The sequence below is a fragment of the Stigmatopora argus genome, chromosome 9, assembly GCF_051989625.1.
Source record: "Stigmatopora argus isolate UIUO_Sarg chromosome 9, RoL_Sarg_1.0, whole genome shotgun sequence".
NCBI lineage: Eukaryota > Metazoa > Chordata > Actinopteri > Syngnathiformes > Syngnathidae > Stigmatopora > Stigmatopora argus.
The window spans coordinates 18,367,871-18,385,438 of NC_135395.1; the positions used below are offsets into that span (position 1 = coordinate 18,367,871).

At 50.8% G+C, this 17,568-nt stretch overlaps 2 protein-coding genes across 2 annotated transcripts in view; one reads left to right on the forward strand and one right to left on the reverse strand.

Moving 5' to 3' along the window:
• dock2 (dedicator of cytokinesis 2) overlaps positions 1-17,568 on the forward strand; it is a 38,240-nt gene extending 20,672 nt beyond the window's left edge. Inside the window, exons 23-52 of the mRNA XM_077609210.1 lie at positions 49-157; positions 416-486; positions 568-674; positions 1,733-1,875; positions 1,967-2,062; positions 9,521-9,619; positions 9,694-9,788; positions 9,875-9,953; positions 10,053-10,153; positions 10,244-10,302; positions 11,237-11,385; positions 11,535-11,620; positions 12,452-12,608; positions 12,733-12,773; positions 13,355-13,445; positions 13,542-13,652; positions 13,908-13,997; positions 14,121-14,225; positions 14,331-14,472; positions 14,617-14,698; positions 14,781-14,865; positions 14,961-15,047; positions 15,122-15,298; positions 15,397-15,480; positions 15,573-15,710; positions 15,811-15,938; positions 16,011-16,176; positions 16,244-16,349; positions 16,419-16,567; positions 17,031-17,568. Of these exons, the coding sequence (XP_077465336.1) occupies positions 49-157; positions 416-486; positions 568-674; positions 1,733-1,875; positions 1,967-2,062; positions 9,521-9,619; positions 9,694-9,788; positions 9,875-9,953; positions 10,053-10,153; positions 10,244-10,302; positions 11,237-11,385; positions 11,535-11,620; positions 12,452-12,608; positions 12,733-12,773; positions 13,355-13,445; positions 13,542-13,652; positions 13,908-13,997; positions 14,121-14,225; positions 14,331-14,472; positions 14,617-14,698; positions 14,781-14,865; positions 14,961-15,047; positions 15,122-15,298; positions 15,397-15,480; positions 15,573-15,710; positions 15,811-15,938; positions 16,011-16,176; positions 16,244-16,349; positions 16,419-16,567; positions 17,031-17,087 (3,190 nt within the window). The 3' untranslated portion in view covers positions 17,088-17,568. The remainder of the gene's footprint in view (positions 1-48; positions 158-415; positions 487-567; positions 675-1,732; positions 1,876-1,966; positions 2,063-9,520; positions 9,620-9,693; positions 9,789-9,874; positions 9,954-10,052; positions 10,154-10,243; positions 10,303-11,236; positions 11,386-11,534; positions 11,621-12,451; positions 12,609-12,732; positions 12,774-13,354; positions 13,446-13,541; positions 13,653-13,907; positions 13,998-14,120; positions 14,226-14,330; positions 14,473-14,616; positions 14,699-14,780; positions 14,866-14,960; positions 15,048-15,121; positions 15,299-15,396; positions 15,481-15,572; positions 15,711-15,810; positions 15,939-16,010; positions 16,177-16,243; positions 16,350-16,418; positions 16,568-17,030) is intronic.
• On the reverse strand, positions 2,893-7,220 carry insyn2b (inhibitory synaptic factor family member 2B). Its single transcript, XM_077609211.1, has 4 exons — positions 7,047-7,220; positions 4,716-6,211; positions 3,195-3,269; positions 2,893-3,114 (listed from the first exon to the last, which is right to left on the reverse strand). The coding sequence occupies exons 2-4, from the start codon at positions 6,011-6,013 to the stop codon at positions 2,940-2,942; spliced, it is 1,548 nt and encodes a 515-aa protein (XP_077465337.1). The 5' UTR covers positions 6,014-6,211; positions 7,047-7,220; the 3' UTR covers positions 2,893-2,939.

The window sequence follows — 17,568 nt, forward strand, 5'->3', positions numbered from 1 at the left end:
GTAAAGTGTGCCATGTTTTGTTTGTTTGTTTCCACCGTTCCTCCGCAGACTCTACGTGGGCGTCGAGCAGGCCGAGTTTGAAGAGTCTTTGAGGAAGCTTTTCGGCTCCATCAACAGCCTGATGAAGACCGACTACACCACCACCCTACTTCTGCGGGTACTCGCACGTGCCTCGTCTTCACGCAAAGCCTAACTTTTACTGTATTATGGTGGCGGATGTCAATTTCCGTAAAAGCATTTGTACGTTGGGAAAAACTTTGGAGGCTAAAAGGCCTTGGAGGCTATACAAAATGCAAATTAATGAGTGAGGCCAAAAACAAAAACCTTTTATCGTTCTCTATTCCCTTATTTAAAAAAACACAATCACAGTATATACAGTTGACGGCTGTTCTAAGTCAATGTGCACTGTTTTCAGGTTGCAGCCTTGAAGTACCTGCCAGCTGTCATCCACGATGTCGAAAAAGTTTTTGATGCCCAATTGCTAAGGTAAGCTCACAATTAAACCGCCTGACTTTGGTGAGGGCAGACTGGCTTAAGGTCTCTTTTTTTCTGTCTTTCTTCGTCCAGTCAGTTGCTGCATGACTTTTATTCCTGCATCCCGCACGACAAACTCCAGAACCAGAAAGTGGCCTCCATGACGGAAATCGTCAACAGTCAACTTTTTATCCGTCCGGGTGAGTATGTTTTTTTTTTAGGAATTCCATTTGAAGACGGCACTCTGTTTGATTGCGTTCCCAAAAAAAACAAAAACAAAAAAAGGGTCCACCGGAGGCACATTAACCGAGCGTGGGCAAATCCTCCTGAGCATTAGTTGATTCTCACTTAGTGTTAATATCCTATTGAAGGGGCCATTATATGTGCAGTGAATAATTTGTGCTTAGCCTCAGGAATGAGCAGACAGCTGTTGGTGCTCCTCTTCATGACCAGTAAGTGAGTTCTTTGCACTAAAGCTTTTCTATTTGGACAGCTCAGTGGCTAATGATAATACAGTACCGGCAGGCCATGTTCCATTTCTTCCACTAAAGCCTGACGGAAATCCCCACGTACGCCGCTCGGCAAATCGACGTCTGTTCGGCCCACCTCCGTATTTTTTTTCCCAACGGCAGTGCGCCCAAACGATACAATCGTGATCATTTAGCAACTAACACATGGGCAACTGCCGGCCGGTTTGGAGCGACAGGCGACCCATCCGTTGAGTGGGTACCCCAATCTGTATGCACCCTGACACGACCAGCTTTTATCCACTCGTTTGTTTACGTCTTGACAAATAAGGCCGGGCAGAGAAGGTGATGGAGACGGCTTTTAGCTTAGCGTCAGGATGCCAATCAGACAGCTCGTATATAATCGCCCAGAAGGCTGAATTATGTGGCGGAGGATCATGATATATTCCCAGACATTAATGGCCCCCGCTCTAGGTCAATATTTCATAGCCCCCGCCAGCATGTCTGAATGGGTCTCGCCAAGGAAAGGTGGCAAAACCACTGACGACGTCTATCGGGGAGGCGCCGATGGCGGTCCGTGGAAGATTTTCCATGGTGATGGTCCTCGGGTTAGCATTGGACTTCACCGAAATGTGAATACTTTTATGAAAATGGCTCTCGCCAGGCTTCTTTAAGGAAACAAAAAAAACCTTGCTGCAGCCCCGGCAGGACCCTTTTTGACGCGGTGCATCTACACTGCCATTTAGTTTCAGGGCCAAAGCGTACTGACGAAAAGTCCCGTTGTGTGGCAGAGTGTCGAGATGTGTTGTTGCCAATGATGCTGCAAGAGCTGAGCAGAGCGCTGGCCACCATGGCCGACGGGCCTCACGACGAGAGGAGGAAAAGTCTGGAATTGCTCAATAACATCCTGGAGGTCCTGAGTCAGGACAACGTGGTGAGGCACCGGCACGATGGGTGCCTTTTTGCAATAGAGCATCTTTTCACGGACTGTTTTGTTCTCCTTTCCCGGCTGCCTCTGTTCTTAGGGGGAAACCTTTCAGCACATCCAACAGATTGTGGTGTCTTTACTGAGAATTATCAACCAAACAGTCATCACCATGGGTCGAGAGCATGCTCTAATCGTAAGTTGTTCATGTATACATCCAGCGTCCGCTATGCTGTACTAAACCATGCTATGCTGTATCACGGGTTTGAGTCACCAAAGCCTTTGTGAAGGTGACAATGAGATTCTAACAGATAACCCCATCAACCTGATGAAACCACAGCTGACTTGCCATTCCGCCGGTGGACTTGAAGTTGACCCAGTCATGGCACGCCTTGCGGAAAATACACCATTTTATTGTACACTTGAGAGGAATATCAGGATAGGCAATAGGCATGGATACCATTACGGTACAGCTTTAAAATCAAAACAAAACAAACCCCCGCCCCAAAAAAGCAAGTACAAGCATTTGGAATAAACCGCTTCATTTCTAAGGGAAATATCAACCAGGGAAACAATATAAGCTACTTGAGGTGGTGAGAGCTTTTGTATATCTTGGAACCAAATAGTTTTGGTCCGTGACAGACTGTTACAGGGACCCACCCACCCACGCAGTCTATTGGTCACTCCATTGGATCACTTGTAATTAGAATAAAGAAGTCTCTATGTATAAATGGTATACTAACACTCAACACACCTGAATAGAATCCTCCGACGCACCGACGTTCAATGACTGGGATTTTTTTCCTTTTTCTATCTTCATCTCTTTTCGCGTCCTCATCAAGGTCCATCCTCCTCACGGTGAGGCATTTCCATCCGGATGTTTGAATTCCTCCAATGCTTTGGACGTCTCTTACCCATCAATAAACGTGTCCACGGGAAAGACGCGAGCACAAATGTTCCTCTGGGATATTTGGAAATGAAAGCCGCTTCTTTGGACTTGACGTGGGGGTCCCGTCGGCAGGACCTTTTGGGGCCGTCAAAACAATTCCTCCAGCGTGGAGTCCTGTCCCCCGTCAGAGCCACCAGAAGCATTTCTTTCGGAGTTTCTTGACACGGGACTTGGCGCCGGGTCGGACGGCCTGGTGGGCAGCTTTTGTGGCAAGGGGCGCGGGCATGTCGTACTCCCCCTCCAGGCCCTCCATCACCCCCTGGAAGCGTCCCTCCTGCTGCCGAAAGTCATGCTCCACACTAGAGAAGGAGGCAGGAAAATGTGCTCAATGAAGACCTACTCTATGTATGCATTATTATTATTATTATATTAGTTTCACCTGTAGATGATGCAGGCCGTCTTTTGGCAGGTGGAACAGTTGTTAATGTCCTGACCCGTTCTGTACGAGCTGCGGCTGCGGAGACAAGCGACAAGTCACGTGTTAAGACAAAGGCACGAACAAACGATACTAGAAGACACTTTATACGCAATTGTCTGTAAAAGTGGAGTCGTTGCACGGGAACTAGATGTCACCACCTTTTTTGCTCTCGCTTTCCAAAGCTGTGTTTACGTTGTGGAGACCAAAATAGCGTGGGAGGCTGAGCACGCCTTCTACTAGGCTTTTGATTGATTTTGATTTGACTTTGTGGGTTGTTTTGGATGAGCGCCGCGGCCGGCCGGCCGGCCGGCAGAAGCCTCTTTGCTTCCTTCTGTCGGGCACAATCCTCTTTGACCTTCCGCTAGTTTTAGGCCGAGTTCAGATGCTCTTTTTGCACCCAACTTCTGCAAGGATTTAACGCCAGCGACCATGCCCGCGCCGCGCTCACTTTAGGGGCCTTAAACGCTTTAATTGCACGTCCCGAATGTTTTCTGATGGGGATTAGCCTGGCGCCTGAGACATCTGTCTACCCTGGGAGGATGAGGGGGCCCAAAAGATTGGAGGTGGGCACGCTACGTAGGGAACCCGGAAACGCTCGCGTGCATCGTAATTGTTGGGAGAAGATTAATAAATCGCTCATTTGGGATGGGATTATTATCGGTCATCGAATTCAATCCAATGCAAGAGGTTTACATCGAGTCTTCAAAAAAATGGAATTGAATAGTACAAACACCCTTTTGGGTGGAATGTTGCCACATTTGCCTCGGATAAAAGCGCCTCTGTTTGGCCCCAGTCTCACCATTCATTTGTCACTAAATAAGGGAGGTTCAATTGCATGAGATGGACATGATTCTTCTTGTTGTCGAGCCGCGCAAAGTCAAAGCAAGTTATTATGGAGGAGCACTGGAGAGGAACACAAACTCACACTTGGCTGTGTTTATGATGCAGCAGAGAAATGACGTGGGGGAGTCAAGTTAGCAGGTGAAGCGGCAAATAGCGGCGCGCCATAGGAGATAAATCTAACGCGCCACTGTTAGATGGCTTGTCGAGTGCAAGAAAAAAGGGAAGAGAATAGACTTGTCGGCACTGAGAAATGCCATCAGGGTTGCGGAAAATGCAAAGCGGGGGCAAAGTGTTCTATGAAAGTACTGCACTTGGTCTCAAACGCTACATTACTTGGAGCAGGTTCAAAGAGGAGAAAAGAATCCCTGGGGCCAGAGGCCCATCGGGACCTGAAAGAAATTCAGGAAGGAACTGGAAAGGCTTTAGGATGGGGGTACCGCAAAGTACACTTCAGGTTAACAGCTTCTCCTTGGGAAGGAAAGTTGTTACCATGGAGACTACTCACTTGAGGGGCTAGATGTGATATGAGAGCAGGTAATGCCTGCCTTATTTCTTTTCAAGTGCACAACGCACACCGCAATGGACCAGCGGAAGTGACTTTTGGACCAAAAAAAGCTTTTCTCAAGCTCACGACCTCACCCTTGGCCGAGGGCCTTGCTCTTCTCTAGGTCCAGGATGACGTTGAGCAGCACTTTGATCTTCTCTTGATTGCTGGCCAGGTTCTCCTCCACACGTTGTAACTTGCTCTCCAGACCAGGCGGCGGGCCGTTGGTCAGTCGAGCCGCCGGAGCCCCATTACACCGCGCCGAAGTATGAGTCTGGCCGGACGGCGAAGATTTGATCTTCTCGTTGGCGTTGTGCTTTTTCGTTGGCGTCTCTTTTGGGATTTTCTTTGTATCCGGTGGGCCGCGTGCTTCGGAGACTTGAGATTTGGGGGAGATTTTTGCGGGCAGTGCTGGAATTACGCCGGACTTGACCGTGTCGGCTTTGCGGCTTTTGTCCCGCTTCTCTGTTAAAAGTGCTTCGGTCGTACGGGCCGAGTTGGCGAGCGGCGTCCGCGCCACGGTTTGCGTGGCCGTGTCCCGTGTCAAATCTGCGGAACGCGGCCTCGTCTGTCCGCTCGGCGCTGTGGCGTTGTTGGCGTTGGGTTGGTGCGTTTTGGGGATGGTGTGCGACAACCGCGGGATCTGGCTGCTTTGCACCGACCCCTCGGGGTTTTTGGCGTCCGCGGGCGGCTCCTTTCGGGTGGGATTGTGGACCGCGCTCGGCTTCCCTGTAGGGTGAGCTAAAGTCTGGCCGGACGATGTTCGCGTCGCGGGCCCCCCGCCGGGCCTCCCGCGACAGGCGCCCGTGCACCGAGGAAGCTGCGATCGCCTTCTCCCGCAGGTCGCGCACAGGGGGGCTCGGGAGACGGCGACCGCCCGACCACTTCGCGGCGGGGTGGCGTGAAGGCCGGCGCAAACGGTCCCTTTCTTTAACGGGGAATGTTGGCGCTCCTCGCGGAGGGATCGCACCCTTCTCCTCTCTCGGCTCTGCTCCTCGACGTCCTCGCTGCAAACGCCGCCCAGCGCGTCGGAGGCCACCACGCTGCCGTTGGTGTACTTGGAGGTCCCCTTCCACCTGGCGTCTGACGGCTTGGCCCGCATCACCTTAATCTGGCAGTAAACGCCGCCGCCCGACCCTTGCGAGCCCACCTCGTCACGTGTCCGCAGGCGGATTTCGTTCTGCGGAATTTCGGCGTCCCCTTCCATGGCCCCGGCCGTCTCAAGGGTGGCGGTCGCCGCGTCGCGCGCCGGCCACAATTTGACGGAAGAGAGCGTCCGCGGCCCGGGAGACGTCTGCGCCCCGACGCCGCACGGGGGGCCCCATCGTCCCACCGTCAGAGGAAGCCCCAGCGCGGGCACCGGATCGGTCGGGTCGGCCGCCCTCCTTCCCATGCTCCGTGGCGGGCGGCCTCAGCCCCCCCGAGGAGCCGAACGGGCGGCGGGCCGGCGGTGGAGACATCGGCCCCGGTCGGACGGACGGATCACGTCCGATCGGGTCGCGGCGCGCTGGGATGGGACGGCGGGGCCGGTCGGGACTTTCGGAACTTCCCCTCGAGGCCTCGTGGGGGATCCGCCAAAGACTCTTTGCGTCTGTGGAAAGGGCGAGACAGACAGACGCGGTCACGTCAATCGATGATACAAAAGTCAAATGTGTGTCATTTGCTGTCTAAACTAAATGCTGGAAAAGACCAGAATGAGTTTAGGTGTCAGCTGTCGCCAGGACGGCCAGACTTCCCGTCCAGTCCCGAATGTCAAACCCATGCAAAGAAGCCCATATCCCTCCAAGATAAGACTTTCTTCAAAGTAGGCCAATTGCACTTCTTCAACTTCAGGAAGTTGAGGAAGAGCGACTGACTCCTTCTGTGCTTGCTTATTTTTGCCTCAACATGCATGCAAGCTGATTCTGGTCTTTTTTCAGCTTTTGCCACTGGAGCAGCATGTGTATGCGAGGAGGGTTCTTTGCCCTGCAATATAATCCCATATTAGAGCGATTGGCACATGGGCTTTTAATAGCCGAGCCACTCTCTCTCTCACACAAACACACAAACACACACACACACACACATGTCGTCTGAAACATCTGTATTATTGCAGGGCGTCAGTCTAAACATACGTACGTGGCGGCTATATCTGATATTTGATCTCCGTCTCCTTGCCATCGCCATGACTTGGAACAGAATCATTGGCTGATTAAAATTTACAGCCATCTCATCTGATTCGATGCATGATTAATTTTTCCCCCCCGCAGAGTTTGATGTTGTTTGCTTATTTTCCCGCTGGCTTAGTCCCACGGGGCGTGTGGCGCCGTCACCTCGGCTCAAATACCTGGCCGCAATCATCTAACGGCTGGCTGGCGGTGGACCGCAGAGGGTCGGCGGTCGGTGGAGACATTTGCGCCCAAAGAGGGAAAAAGTGCAAGACTTACTTACTGTTTTTCCCCGTCCTCTCTTCTCCTTTTGATGTTCCTCTTGTTATTTTGCAGCCATTTCTGATAATCCTGGAGTCTGTGGCGCTCTCCTTGGCATTCTGTTGCTCTTGATCCTCGCAAGCTTGCGGTGATCCGAGCTCCCGCCCTCCTCTCTCTCTCTCTCTCTCTCTCTCTCTCCCCCTTTCGCTCTCTCACCATCTCTCTCTCTTTCTCTCTCTTGCGTTTGCTCTGCTACGCTCCATCCATCATCACGTTCATCTGCTTCTGCTACAAAGCAGTCATCAATGTAGCGCCTTTTATTTCGTGGATCGCTACCCTCCGATGTCACCCTCTTTGGCAATCCACTTTAACAATTGTAACTGCGCCACGTATGTCCGTCGCGCCGTGTTTGGCAACTGACCCCGGCACAGAGGAGTACCTCGTAATACTTTGCCAGCAGTCGGCGGGTTGAACGTGCATGAATAATGCACATGTGGGCTCGGGCCACTTTATTTTTTGGTCGTTGGTCTCTTCTCCGTCCGTCCACGCTGACCTCTTTGGCTCGATGCCCGGGTCGCTTCTAAGCTGCCGCCCTCCCTTTACTTTGGCCCACTTCGCCCCGGGTAAAAACATACGTTAGAATCTTGTCTCGTGACGCGAGGAACAAAAAAAAGAAAGAAAATTGGGCTTGATTGTCTCGCCGACCTTCAGAAAGGGTCGGCTTTTAGGGGAAAAGCGCATTAGAGTCTGGAAGTGGATGATGCGGGGGGCCGCCGCGTCCAGAGTTACGAAACCGACCGCACCTGTCGGGGCCTGGCCGGCGAGCCAACGCATTCCCACGTTGGGAACGTTGGGTTTTTTGGCCTGAAAGCGTCACGCCATCTGGACCCATGTTTTCCCGCATGTCAGATTATACATGATAAAGCTGTTAGCGGATCATATGTGACGCCGGCGTGCAGATTAAAAAGGAGAGTGGCCCCAATGCAGAAAATAGCAAGAAATGTTGGCCTTTACGCGCCTCCGCCAACAGGAAACGGCGGCCCTTCTGCACGAATGCGGACTGCTGTATTCTGCATAGCAATTGCTTTTCATTCTGATTGGACGTCCACTTGGTTGCGCTTGTATTGGAGCCTTTGAGCGTCCTTTTAAGGCCCCACGGTCCTTTTAAAGTATTTTACTTTATTCCATTCTTCTTCAGTTAACTGGTTCCTAGTTCCAATGGCCCTTTTTTCCTAACTTGTTCTCTTTTCTTTTTTTCTGACGAGCTACAACGAGAGAATTCTCCCGCCTCTTGTTTATTTTTATTCGAAGCGTCCCCCCTGCTATCGTCTGCATGTTTGTCGCACTGTAGCCCGCCGCGTGGCTGATTTGTTTGGTCTCATCTGTTGAGTGCGTGCGCTCAATTCCCGGCCACCATTTGATGGCTTTTCCCCAATACGGGTAGGCGGGTCTCCGCCGCTCTTTCTCCACCGAGGCCTAACGATCGCAAGTAAATCATATTTAATTGCGGCAGTCTTAACCCGGCGGCGCGCCTGGCGGGGGGTCCGTCATCCGTAATCACGGGTGTCGGAGTCGTTGACGTCAATGGGCACGCTCGCCATATCCCGGAGATTTCAAGGGCATCCTTCTCCGCCGCCATTTGGACGCAGGTGGTTTGACGACGGATAACGACGCATTGTGGCTGAAGAGCCAGGGAAATGAAGAGAGGCAAGAGGTGGGTGGAGGATGGGGAGGAGGAAGAAGGCCAAATCCCAGGACTCTCTGGCATCTGTGTCCTGTTTTGTCACTAATCTCCTCACGGTTGCATAAGACTGCGCGCACACACATACGAGCGCACGTGCGCGCATGCATTTCATCAAATATTCTGCGCTGATGATGCAAAGCTGCAATGTAAACATTCTTCAACCACACGTGCACATACATTTGATGTGATGGGAAAAAAACGAGGGTGTCCCGTATAGGGTGGGAAAACAGATCGTGTGACCCTGTAATTCAAGGGTGTCAGACTCGGGTGGTTCGCGGGCCGCTTTAACATCAACTTGATTTCACGTGGGCCATTTTAGATATAATATTTAGTTGTTTTTTTATAAATGGATTAAAAGAACTGGATTAAAAGCCCTGAATATTTTGTTTTTTTATAGATCTAAAACAATGTTTATTTTAGCTTTTTAAAAAATATATATTTTTAGATTTTACAAAATGATTTTTTAACTAAAAACACAGAAAAAATTGATTAAAAATTACAATTATTGATTTAAAAGGGGGAAAATCAGGAAATATAATATACATCTATACTCTTCATTTGAATTTGATCCTAAAACAGAAAGTCGGCACTCATGATTTACTTACTCGGGCCACACAAAATGATGCGGCGGGCTAGATTTGGCCCCCGGGCCGCCTTTTTGACACGTGCTGTAATTTAATTCAATGCTTTTATTGTCATGATAGTAAAATGAGATTTAAAGCTTTCAAATTTGCGTTTTCCGAAACAGTCCCGGGTGGTGGCCTGCATGACGGCCGTCCTCAGTCAAATGGAGGACCGTCATTACTCGACGTACATTGAGACCTTTGCCAGAACCTCCGATCTGGTCGTAAGTCTCGACGCCGTCTCTCGTCGTCACCGTCGTGATCGATAGAAAGTAAAAGAGCGTCGTCTTTGTTGCAGGACTTTCTCATGGAGTCCTTCCTACTTTTCAAAGACCTGATGGGGAAGCATGTTTACCCCTCTGACTGGATGGCCATGATCATGGTGCAGAACAGGTACGTTGGCGTCATCCGCCCACGTTCAAGAGCGCCGGCCACTTCCTAAGCCGACGCCGTCCACTAGCGTATCGCTCCCGATTTAGGGTGTTCCTGAGAGCCATCAACATTTACGCCGGCACCATGAATCAAAAGTTTCTCAGCAACGACGACTTTGAAGTCCAGGTGAGCCAGTAGAGCGGACTGCCGCAAACCCAGGCCTTGTCCTGGTCCCGACCGCTCTTGGCACCGGCCGACGCCGACGTCTTCTTGCCTCCCGTCTAGTTGTGGAACAACTACTTCCACTTGGCGGTGGCGTTCATCACTCAGGAATCTCTGCAGCTGCAACATTTCTCGCCCACCAAGAGAAACAAGATTCTGGCCAAGTGAGCGAGTCGATCGTTCACCCCAAGGCGGTTGGGCGCCGCGTTTCCAGCGGGACGTTGGCGTTTGGCTTGACTGCCCCTGTATTTCAGATACGGAGATATGAGACGGCTGGTCGGCTTCGCCATTCGCGACATCTGGTTCAAACTGGGTACGCCTAATATGTGCACAAATTAGCCTTGACATGCACCAAACTGCAAGGTGACCAGGACGAAACTCATGCAAGATACGGTCATTTATTTCAAAATAGAGAAAAGATAAACAGATAAAACGCTAAACTAAATGTATTTGGATGAGAATAAAAGTACATTTGAACCCATTGGAAACACGAGATTCACTTTCAAATTCTCTTTTCAATTGGCAGCAATAGTTTGTACATTGATTCATCCAACTGAGCTAAACCAATCATCCGTGTGCGGTCGATTGGTTGCCGGTCTTTTGGTCGCCGGTCTTTTGGTGGCCAGTCTTTTGGTTGCCGGTCTTTTGGTCGCCGGTCTTTTGGTCGCTGTCTTTTGATCGCCCCGACCGCGACAACGGAGTGTAGAAGAGTTTGTATGTACATGCGTTGTCCCTTTAAGAAGCGACGTGAGTCAGGGTCTTAACAAGTTCTCCAACAAAAAAACAATAAAAGTCTGGTAAATTTGGAGCTCTTCTTATTGAGCCTAATAATTAATAGGGCATTAAGTATGACTAAATAGTAATTCGCAGTTTGTATATAGGGAATTTGAGCAACGATTTAAATGGTAATTATCAATAACCTTCCGGGCGACCAAAAGACCGGCGACCAAAAGATCGGCGACCAAAAGACCGGCGACCAATCGACCGTGTACCCCTTCACGTTGTTTAGGTTCACTCAGGAGCGAGCATTACACAGTTGGAAGCAGATGTATTAAAATGACTTTTAATGTTAATAAGCTAAGTAAAGCAAATATATAATAATGTAAGACTAATAACCCTAAGTAATACCTTACCTTCCGGGCGACCAAAAGACTGGCGACCAAAAGACCGGCGACCAATCGACCGGCGACCAATCGACCGTGTACCAACTAATCTTAGCCGTGGCGCCTTCTTGTGACTCCCCGTAGGCAGCCATAAGATCTGCTTCATACCCGGCATGGTGGGTCCAATCTTGGAGATGACTTTGATTCCGGAAGAGGAGTTGAGGAGGGCCACCATCCCTATTTTCTTCGACATGATCGCCTGCGAACATGGACACGCTGGGAATTTCAACAAGGTGGGCGCCGTTGAGCCTCTTCCATCAAGACCACATCACAACAACTTGAGAAAAAGGCGTGGGCGTTTCCGTCAAAGTCGAGCGGACAGACGCCTTGGATATTGCCTTGCTTTTGCTCCACTTACGCGTTCCACTGTCATGCTCCACAGTTTGAGAACGAGATCATTCTTAAATTGGACCACGAAGTGGAGGGCGGAGGCGGAGACGAGCGATACGTGCGCCTGCTGGAAAGCACGTAAGCCCGCCGACAATTTCAAACAAAAGAGAAAATCCATCTCCACCGACGGCTCGTGTCCTTGCGCCGTCCTTCAAACTTTTAGCTGCTTCTTTTCTGCTGTTCCTTGCATGTGTATTTTTAAAAAATGGATGAATCGTTCTCATACACACATATACCGTATTTTCTCGCCTTTAAGCCGTTATTGTCGCTCAAAAAAATGATGACCAAATCCAGAGTACGGCTTATATGCGCATAAATCAGACTTGACATGTACAAAACTGCAAGATGACAAAGACGAAACGCCATAACGCACATGTGTCAAAGTGGCGGCCCGGGGGCCAAATCTGGCCCGCCGCATCATTTTGTGCGGCCCGAGAAAGTCAATCATGAGTGCCGACTTTCTGTTTTAGGATCAAATTCAAATGAAGAGTATAGATGTATATTAAATTTCCTGATTTTCCCCCTTTTTTAATCAATAATTGTCTTTTTTTAATTGCTTTTTTCTCTGTTTTTAGTTTAAAAATCATTTTGTAAAGTCTAAAAATATATAAAAAAAGCTAAAATAAACATTGTTTTATATCTATAAAAAAACTGAATATTCAGGGCTCTTTTCATCCAGTTCTTTTAATCCATTTATTAAAAAAAAACTTAAAATATTATATCTAAAATGGTCCGGCCCACGTGAAACCAAGTTGAAGTTAAAGTGGCCCGGCGACCAAACTTATATGCGAGAAAATACGGTCCACGTTTTACATTTGAAGCCACGCCTTGGAAACCTTCCCAGGTTTCTTTTTTTGCTTGTTTTTCGAGTGGCAAATGTATGACAGTCTATTGTGGAACTTGATCAAGATTACTGGAGTGCGCAGCGGAGAAACCCCACTTGCAGTCCGGGGTGCAGCACTTTGTGACCTTGGTCAAGGGACTCCTGGTGCGTCTGCTGGACTACCGGGCCGTCATGCGGGACGACAGTCGCAACAACCGCATGAGCTGCACCGTCAATCTGCTGGTGAGTCATTTTGGGGGGGATGGCCCGGCGACCTCGACTCGGTCACGGAGCAAATGGCAAATGTACTCACATTGCTACCCATCCTTCCGACCACGCTGACCATGTACTTGTTTTGCCTTTGCAGAATTTTTACAAGGACATCAATCGCGAAGGAATGTACATCAGGTATTTTTAGACGGCGCGTCTGACCGCAGACTCGGTCGGTCGCTGTGGATGTGTGAGAACAAGTGTGCCGGGCTCCGTAATCTCACAAGGGATTATACGTGTCCTGCTGAATTGGTGTCACCACCCACTGGATCAGCACGGGGTCCGACTGAGAGGGAGAGGGAGAGGGAGAGGGTGAGGTAGGGGGAAGAAGGTGGGAGAGGGGATCATGGCACAACACAAGATTAAACATCAAGTATTTTGTCCCTTTGTGCATGTTTACTCGTGTTTTATACCCTCGAGCCCTTTGTGAACACTGCCTGGCGGATTTACCGCATCATTATACGCCTGACCGCCACAAAAAAGAGATTTAGATTTTAGTCAATGAATGTAGAATTGTCTACCATCTGGTCTAACGTTTACATGTCCTCCTCTGTGTTTGTCGTCCTTCCCGCTCCCATTTGTTTAATTTCCCCCTTCTGGGTGAGTGAGCATGCGACGTTTGCGTTCGTGTGGTGCCATTGGCTCACGGCTGCTTGCTTGGCCAGCAGTGTCATCTAGTGGAAAGAATGGCAACTCACATCTTCCGTCTCTGTGCTCAGGTATCTTTACAAATTGCGGGACCTTCACCTGGAAGGAGAAAACTACACCGAGGCTGCGTACACCCTGTTGCTGCATTCGCGTCTGCTCAAGGTAAACTCGCTCCCATGAACTGTACGCAAAGTCCGGCAATGGCACGTATTCTCTCCCGTTATGATCTTTCCCGTGTATTTTTCTCCTCCTTTCCAGTGGTCAGATGATTTGTGCAGCCACTTTGAGTTCCCGGGCGGCTCCCAGACGCAGCGGCAACTCAAAGAGACGCTCTCCGACACCATCATCGACTATTTTGACATGGGCAAGGTTGGCCTGTCGCCTCCAAAAGGGGGGAAATCATCTTTTATTACTCCCCCCCCCCCCCCCCCCCCCCCCCCCCGCCTCCCCTTGGTGTTCTGCAGGGACTTTTTGGGCCGTCATTTTCTCTCAAGTAGCAATAGTCTGGCTTCACTGACATTTCCATAGAACGAATAACCCCCAATCTCTATATGTCAGCAGATGGTGTTGTAGTGAAGGATCAGCTGTTTTTTTTTGTGTGTGTGTGTCGCCCCCGCCTGTCAGATGTGGGAAGAGGCCATTACTCTGTGCAAGGAACTTGCCGATCAGTACGAGAATGAGATCTTTGACTACCAACTGCTCAGCAAAAGACTGGTACAAACACTGATACCCACAAATCTCCAAGGAGGGCTTATTTGTTTTGTTGCCAGATGCGAAGATTCCCATTTTATTTTTAATGGCCCGCAAGTCAAAGTTCACCCTTGTTTTTTTCCGTAGGAGAAACAAGCAAGGTTCTACGAGAATATCATGAAGATTCTAAGGCCGAAACCTGACTACTTTGCAGTGGGCTACTACGGGGAAGGCTACCCTCCGTTCCTCAGGGTGCGTGTCCCCGTCACGTGGTGGCACTTGGAACGGACGCCAAAAGCACACATAGGGCTGGGTGGCCGCCCCCCCCGTCACAGCGCTCGGTCTCCTGTTCCACAGAACAAGGTGTTCATCCACCGCGGCAAGGAGTACGAGCGCAGGGAAGACTTTCAAAACCAGCTGATGAGCCAGTTCCCCAGCGCCGTGCGCCTCAACACCAGCACCGCGCCGGGCGATGACATCAGGAACTCTTCCCTCCAATGTATCCTTCACCCATCTATTTTTTTTTAATGATGGCGCCTTTTAAACTGGCCCAGGCAATGTGGCCACATTTGGACTTTTTTTTATCTGGAAACATCCGATGGTTTTCTGCTTCCTTGTTTAAATTCTCAGCGCTTTGCAACAGATATCCAGTGTTTCACCGTCCAACCTGTCCTGGAAATCCCTCCCCGCCTGAAAAATAAAGCGGTCCCAGACCAGATCATCAAGTCAGTCTGTGTGAACCTGAGCCAGCAGACTTTGGCATCTGGATGATATGGGCCATTGTTTTGTTTGTTTTCCTCCATCCAGTTTCTACAAGTCCAACTACGTGCAACGTTTTCACTATTCCAGACCTGTGCGGAAAGGAACGGCGGATCCGGACAACGAGTTCGCCGTGAGTCCCGTTTCGCGGCCGTCTACCGAGCGCGTCGGGACGGGGGCTCCATGTCCGCGTACCGACATGAAACCTTCTTCGCTCTTCCCTCCAAGTCCATGTGGATCGAACGGACCACCTTCACCACAGCGTACCGGTTGCCGGGCATCCTTCGCTGGTTCGAGGCCACCGAGATGAAACACGTAAGCGCGCCGACGCCCGAGGGGCCTATTTTGTCCGCCCCTTCTCATTTGAGCTGGACCCCGCCGCCCTTCAGACCACCTTGTCGCCATTGGAAAATGCCATCGAAACCATGGAGTCCACCAACGATAAGATTCTGGCCATGATCAAGCAATACCAGGCCGACGGCGCCCTCCCCATCAACCCTTTCTCCATGCTGCTCAACGGAATCGTGGACCCAGCGGTCATGGGCGGGTTCGCCAAGTATGAAAAGGTGAAGACGGTCGGCGTGGCGGTGGGAGCTTAGCTTTGTCCCAGCGTGAGCCAACGGTGGAGTTGTTCCGGTCTGGTTTTGACTCGTCTGGCTCTCAGGCTTTCTTCACAGAAGAGTATGCGGAGCAACATCCGGCCGACAAAGACAAACTGCTGCGTTTAAAAGACCTCATAGCGTGGCAGGTAAGACAGCCAGGCAAAAAAAAAATGAAAGAAACAAAACAAGCGGTCTATTGCGTTCAGCACGTCCATTTTTTTCTCTCTTGTGTTTTTAGATTCCATTGCTGGGCGGCGGCATTGCTCTGCATGGCAAAAGAGTCAGCCACGACCTGCGACCTTTTCACGAGCGCATGGAGGAATGTTTCAAAGAACTCAAGAGCAAAGTGGAGAAGGAGTACGGTGCGCGAGAGCTGGTGAGAATTTGATTGAATTGAATGCTTTTATTGTCATTATAACGTATAAAGACACAAGTGAGCGTGACCGTGGTGGCCTAAACGAGCCCTCCGCTTCTAGTTGGACTTGGACGAGAGGAGGCCCGGCCGGCCCGGCTCCGTGCTGCGCTCCCTCCGGCGGTCCGTCGTCTCCGTTTCCTCGCTCCAGGGCTCCGAATGCGCCACGCCCACCAAACTGGCGGTCGACGGGTAACGGGCCGTCCGTCCTGGAATCCTTGGAAACGTGGAAATAGAGTTGGAGAAGCAAAATCCATTTGGCAGGGACTTCCCCAACGAGTCGTTGGCGGGCACGACGGCGGCATCCCGTTCCGACGAGGCGATGCCGGCGGGCGACGCCGAGGTCAAACTGAGAAAGGGTAAGAAGAAGAAGAAGAGGAGCAGCATGATCTTCATCACGGAGGAGAGGGAGCAGTCAAACGGCAAACGGGTGAGCGAGCCGGCGAGCGCCTTCTCGAAGCACGACCGTTGACCACCGTGCTGGCCGGCCGCCCCAGCTGTCCAAGAAGCAGGAGTTCTGCAGTGACACCAACTTGAGAGACTCCGTGGATGGAAATGGATCACTCGCCGGCGCCAACTCCAGGTCCCTGCCCGCGATTACAGGTAAAGCGTACAAGGCGCCGCTCTGAGAAGGCGGCGTTGTAAAAGGGGCCGCCGCCAACGCCGCCGCAGGCTTATCCTTGACGGTATCCGGCGGGGCGGACGAGGCGGAGACCAGCCGAGCCAGGAGGGACAGCAAGTCGGCGTCACTCTGCGTGACCTCGGACCGGACGCTGGACAGGCGCTCCAAAGGCGTCATGGGCATCTTCTTCAAGTCCAAGGTAGCGAGACCCTTTCTCTGCCGGTCCTCCTTTTTACACGCCCGCCAAGGTCTCTCAGATTGACCCAAGCCAAGCAGGGCTCCGTCTGAACCCCAAAGGGACGGCCATATTGCTTCCGTGGTTAAAATAGAATGTTTTCAGGCGGTAGAAGGGTCTGACTTTGCGAGGGTGTCCAATTAACGCCTCTCCGTCACGTAGTCCGACATCGGCCCGGGGGATTTTGGAGTGTCGTATCCTGCCGTTCAGAATATTGCTCTCCGAGAAATCGCTTTTGGCACGATTGTCAGGTACGCTAGACCCAATATTGCAATTAAAATGCTTGCACAGAATATTGGATTATTATCGTCCGGCGGCAATTGACCTAGCGCACGTGCACATACGGAACGTAGACTGACACCATGTGGCGTACTACGCGATCACAAAGGCAATCGTTTTGAATGTCTGTCTTTCTTTCTTTGGGCAGAGTTCCAAGGCCGACGACGCGACGACGACCAGTGAAGAGAGGGTCAACCGATTTTGATTCTACTATGCCCGTACATTGTCTTTTACGTCCTTGCCTCGGAATAAACTGCAAGTTCTTTGTGGGAAGCGTGACCTTTTGCCACCAAGTTTCATGAGTGCTCGTGAAGCTAAAGGCCATCTGGGAGCTCTTAACTTCATTTAACTGGAAAGCTCCACGCCGCTATGCCGAATGATTGGACACTCCACGAGTGGCTTTTTGTCGCCGAAGCGACGAAGTTGCCACGTCGCCCTCTGGCCCGGATGCTCTGCGCGAGAGAAAACGCCCCTTTTCCGTCTCCGTCACGTTCTGGTGGCCGAGACGCTCCCACACGTCGCTCCTTTGTCGCGTTATGGCGCTTCGGCTCCGGTTTGAACTGGTCGGGTAAAATCCAATGTTTTCCGGGGCCAAGCCGGCTTTCAATTTTGTATTTTGTATTTTGTGATTAAACTGGTGGAGCTACTCTGTTTCTACGGAAGGTTTCGCCCTTACTTTTGTGCAA

Coding starts and splice junctions, on each gene's coding strand:
- insyn2b (XM_077609211.1), bottom strand. CDS start 6,013: ATGGGAAGGAGGGCGGCCGACCCGACCGATCCGGTGCCCGCGCTGGGG. Junction 3,270..4,715: donor AGCAAGGCCCTCGGCCAAGG/GTGAGGTCGTGA, acceptor TTGTCTCCGCAG/CCGCAGCTCGTACAGAACGG. Junction 3,115..3,194: donor ACGGCCTGCATCATCTACAG/GTGAAACTAATA, acceptor CTCCTTCTCTAG/TGTGGAGCATGACTTTCGGC.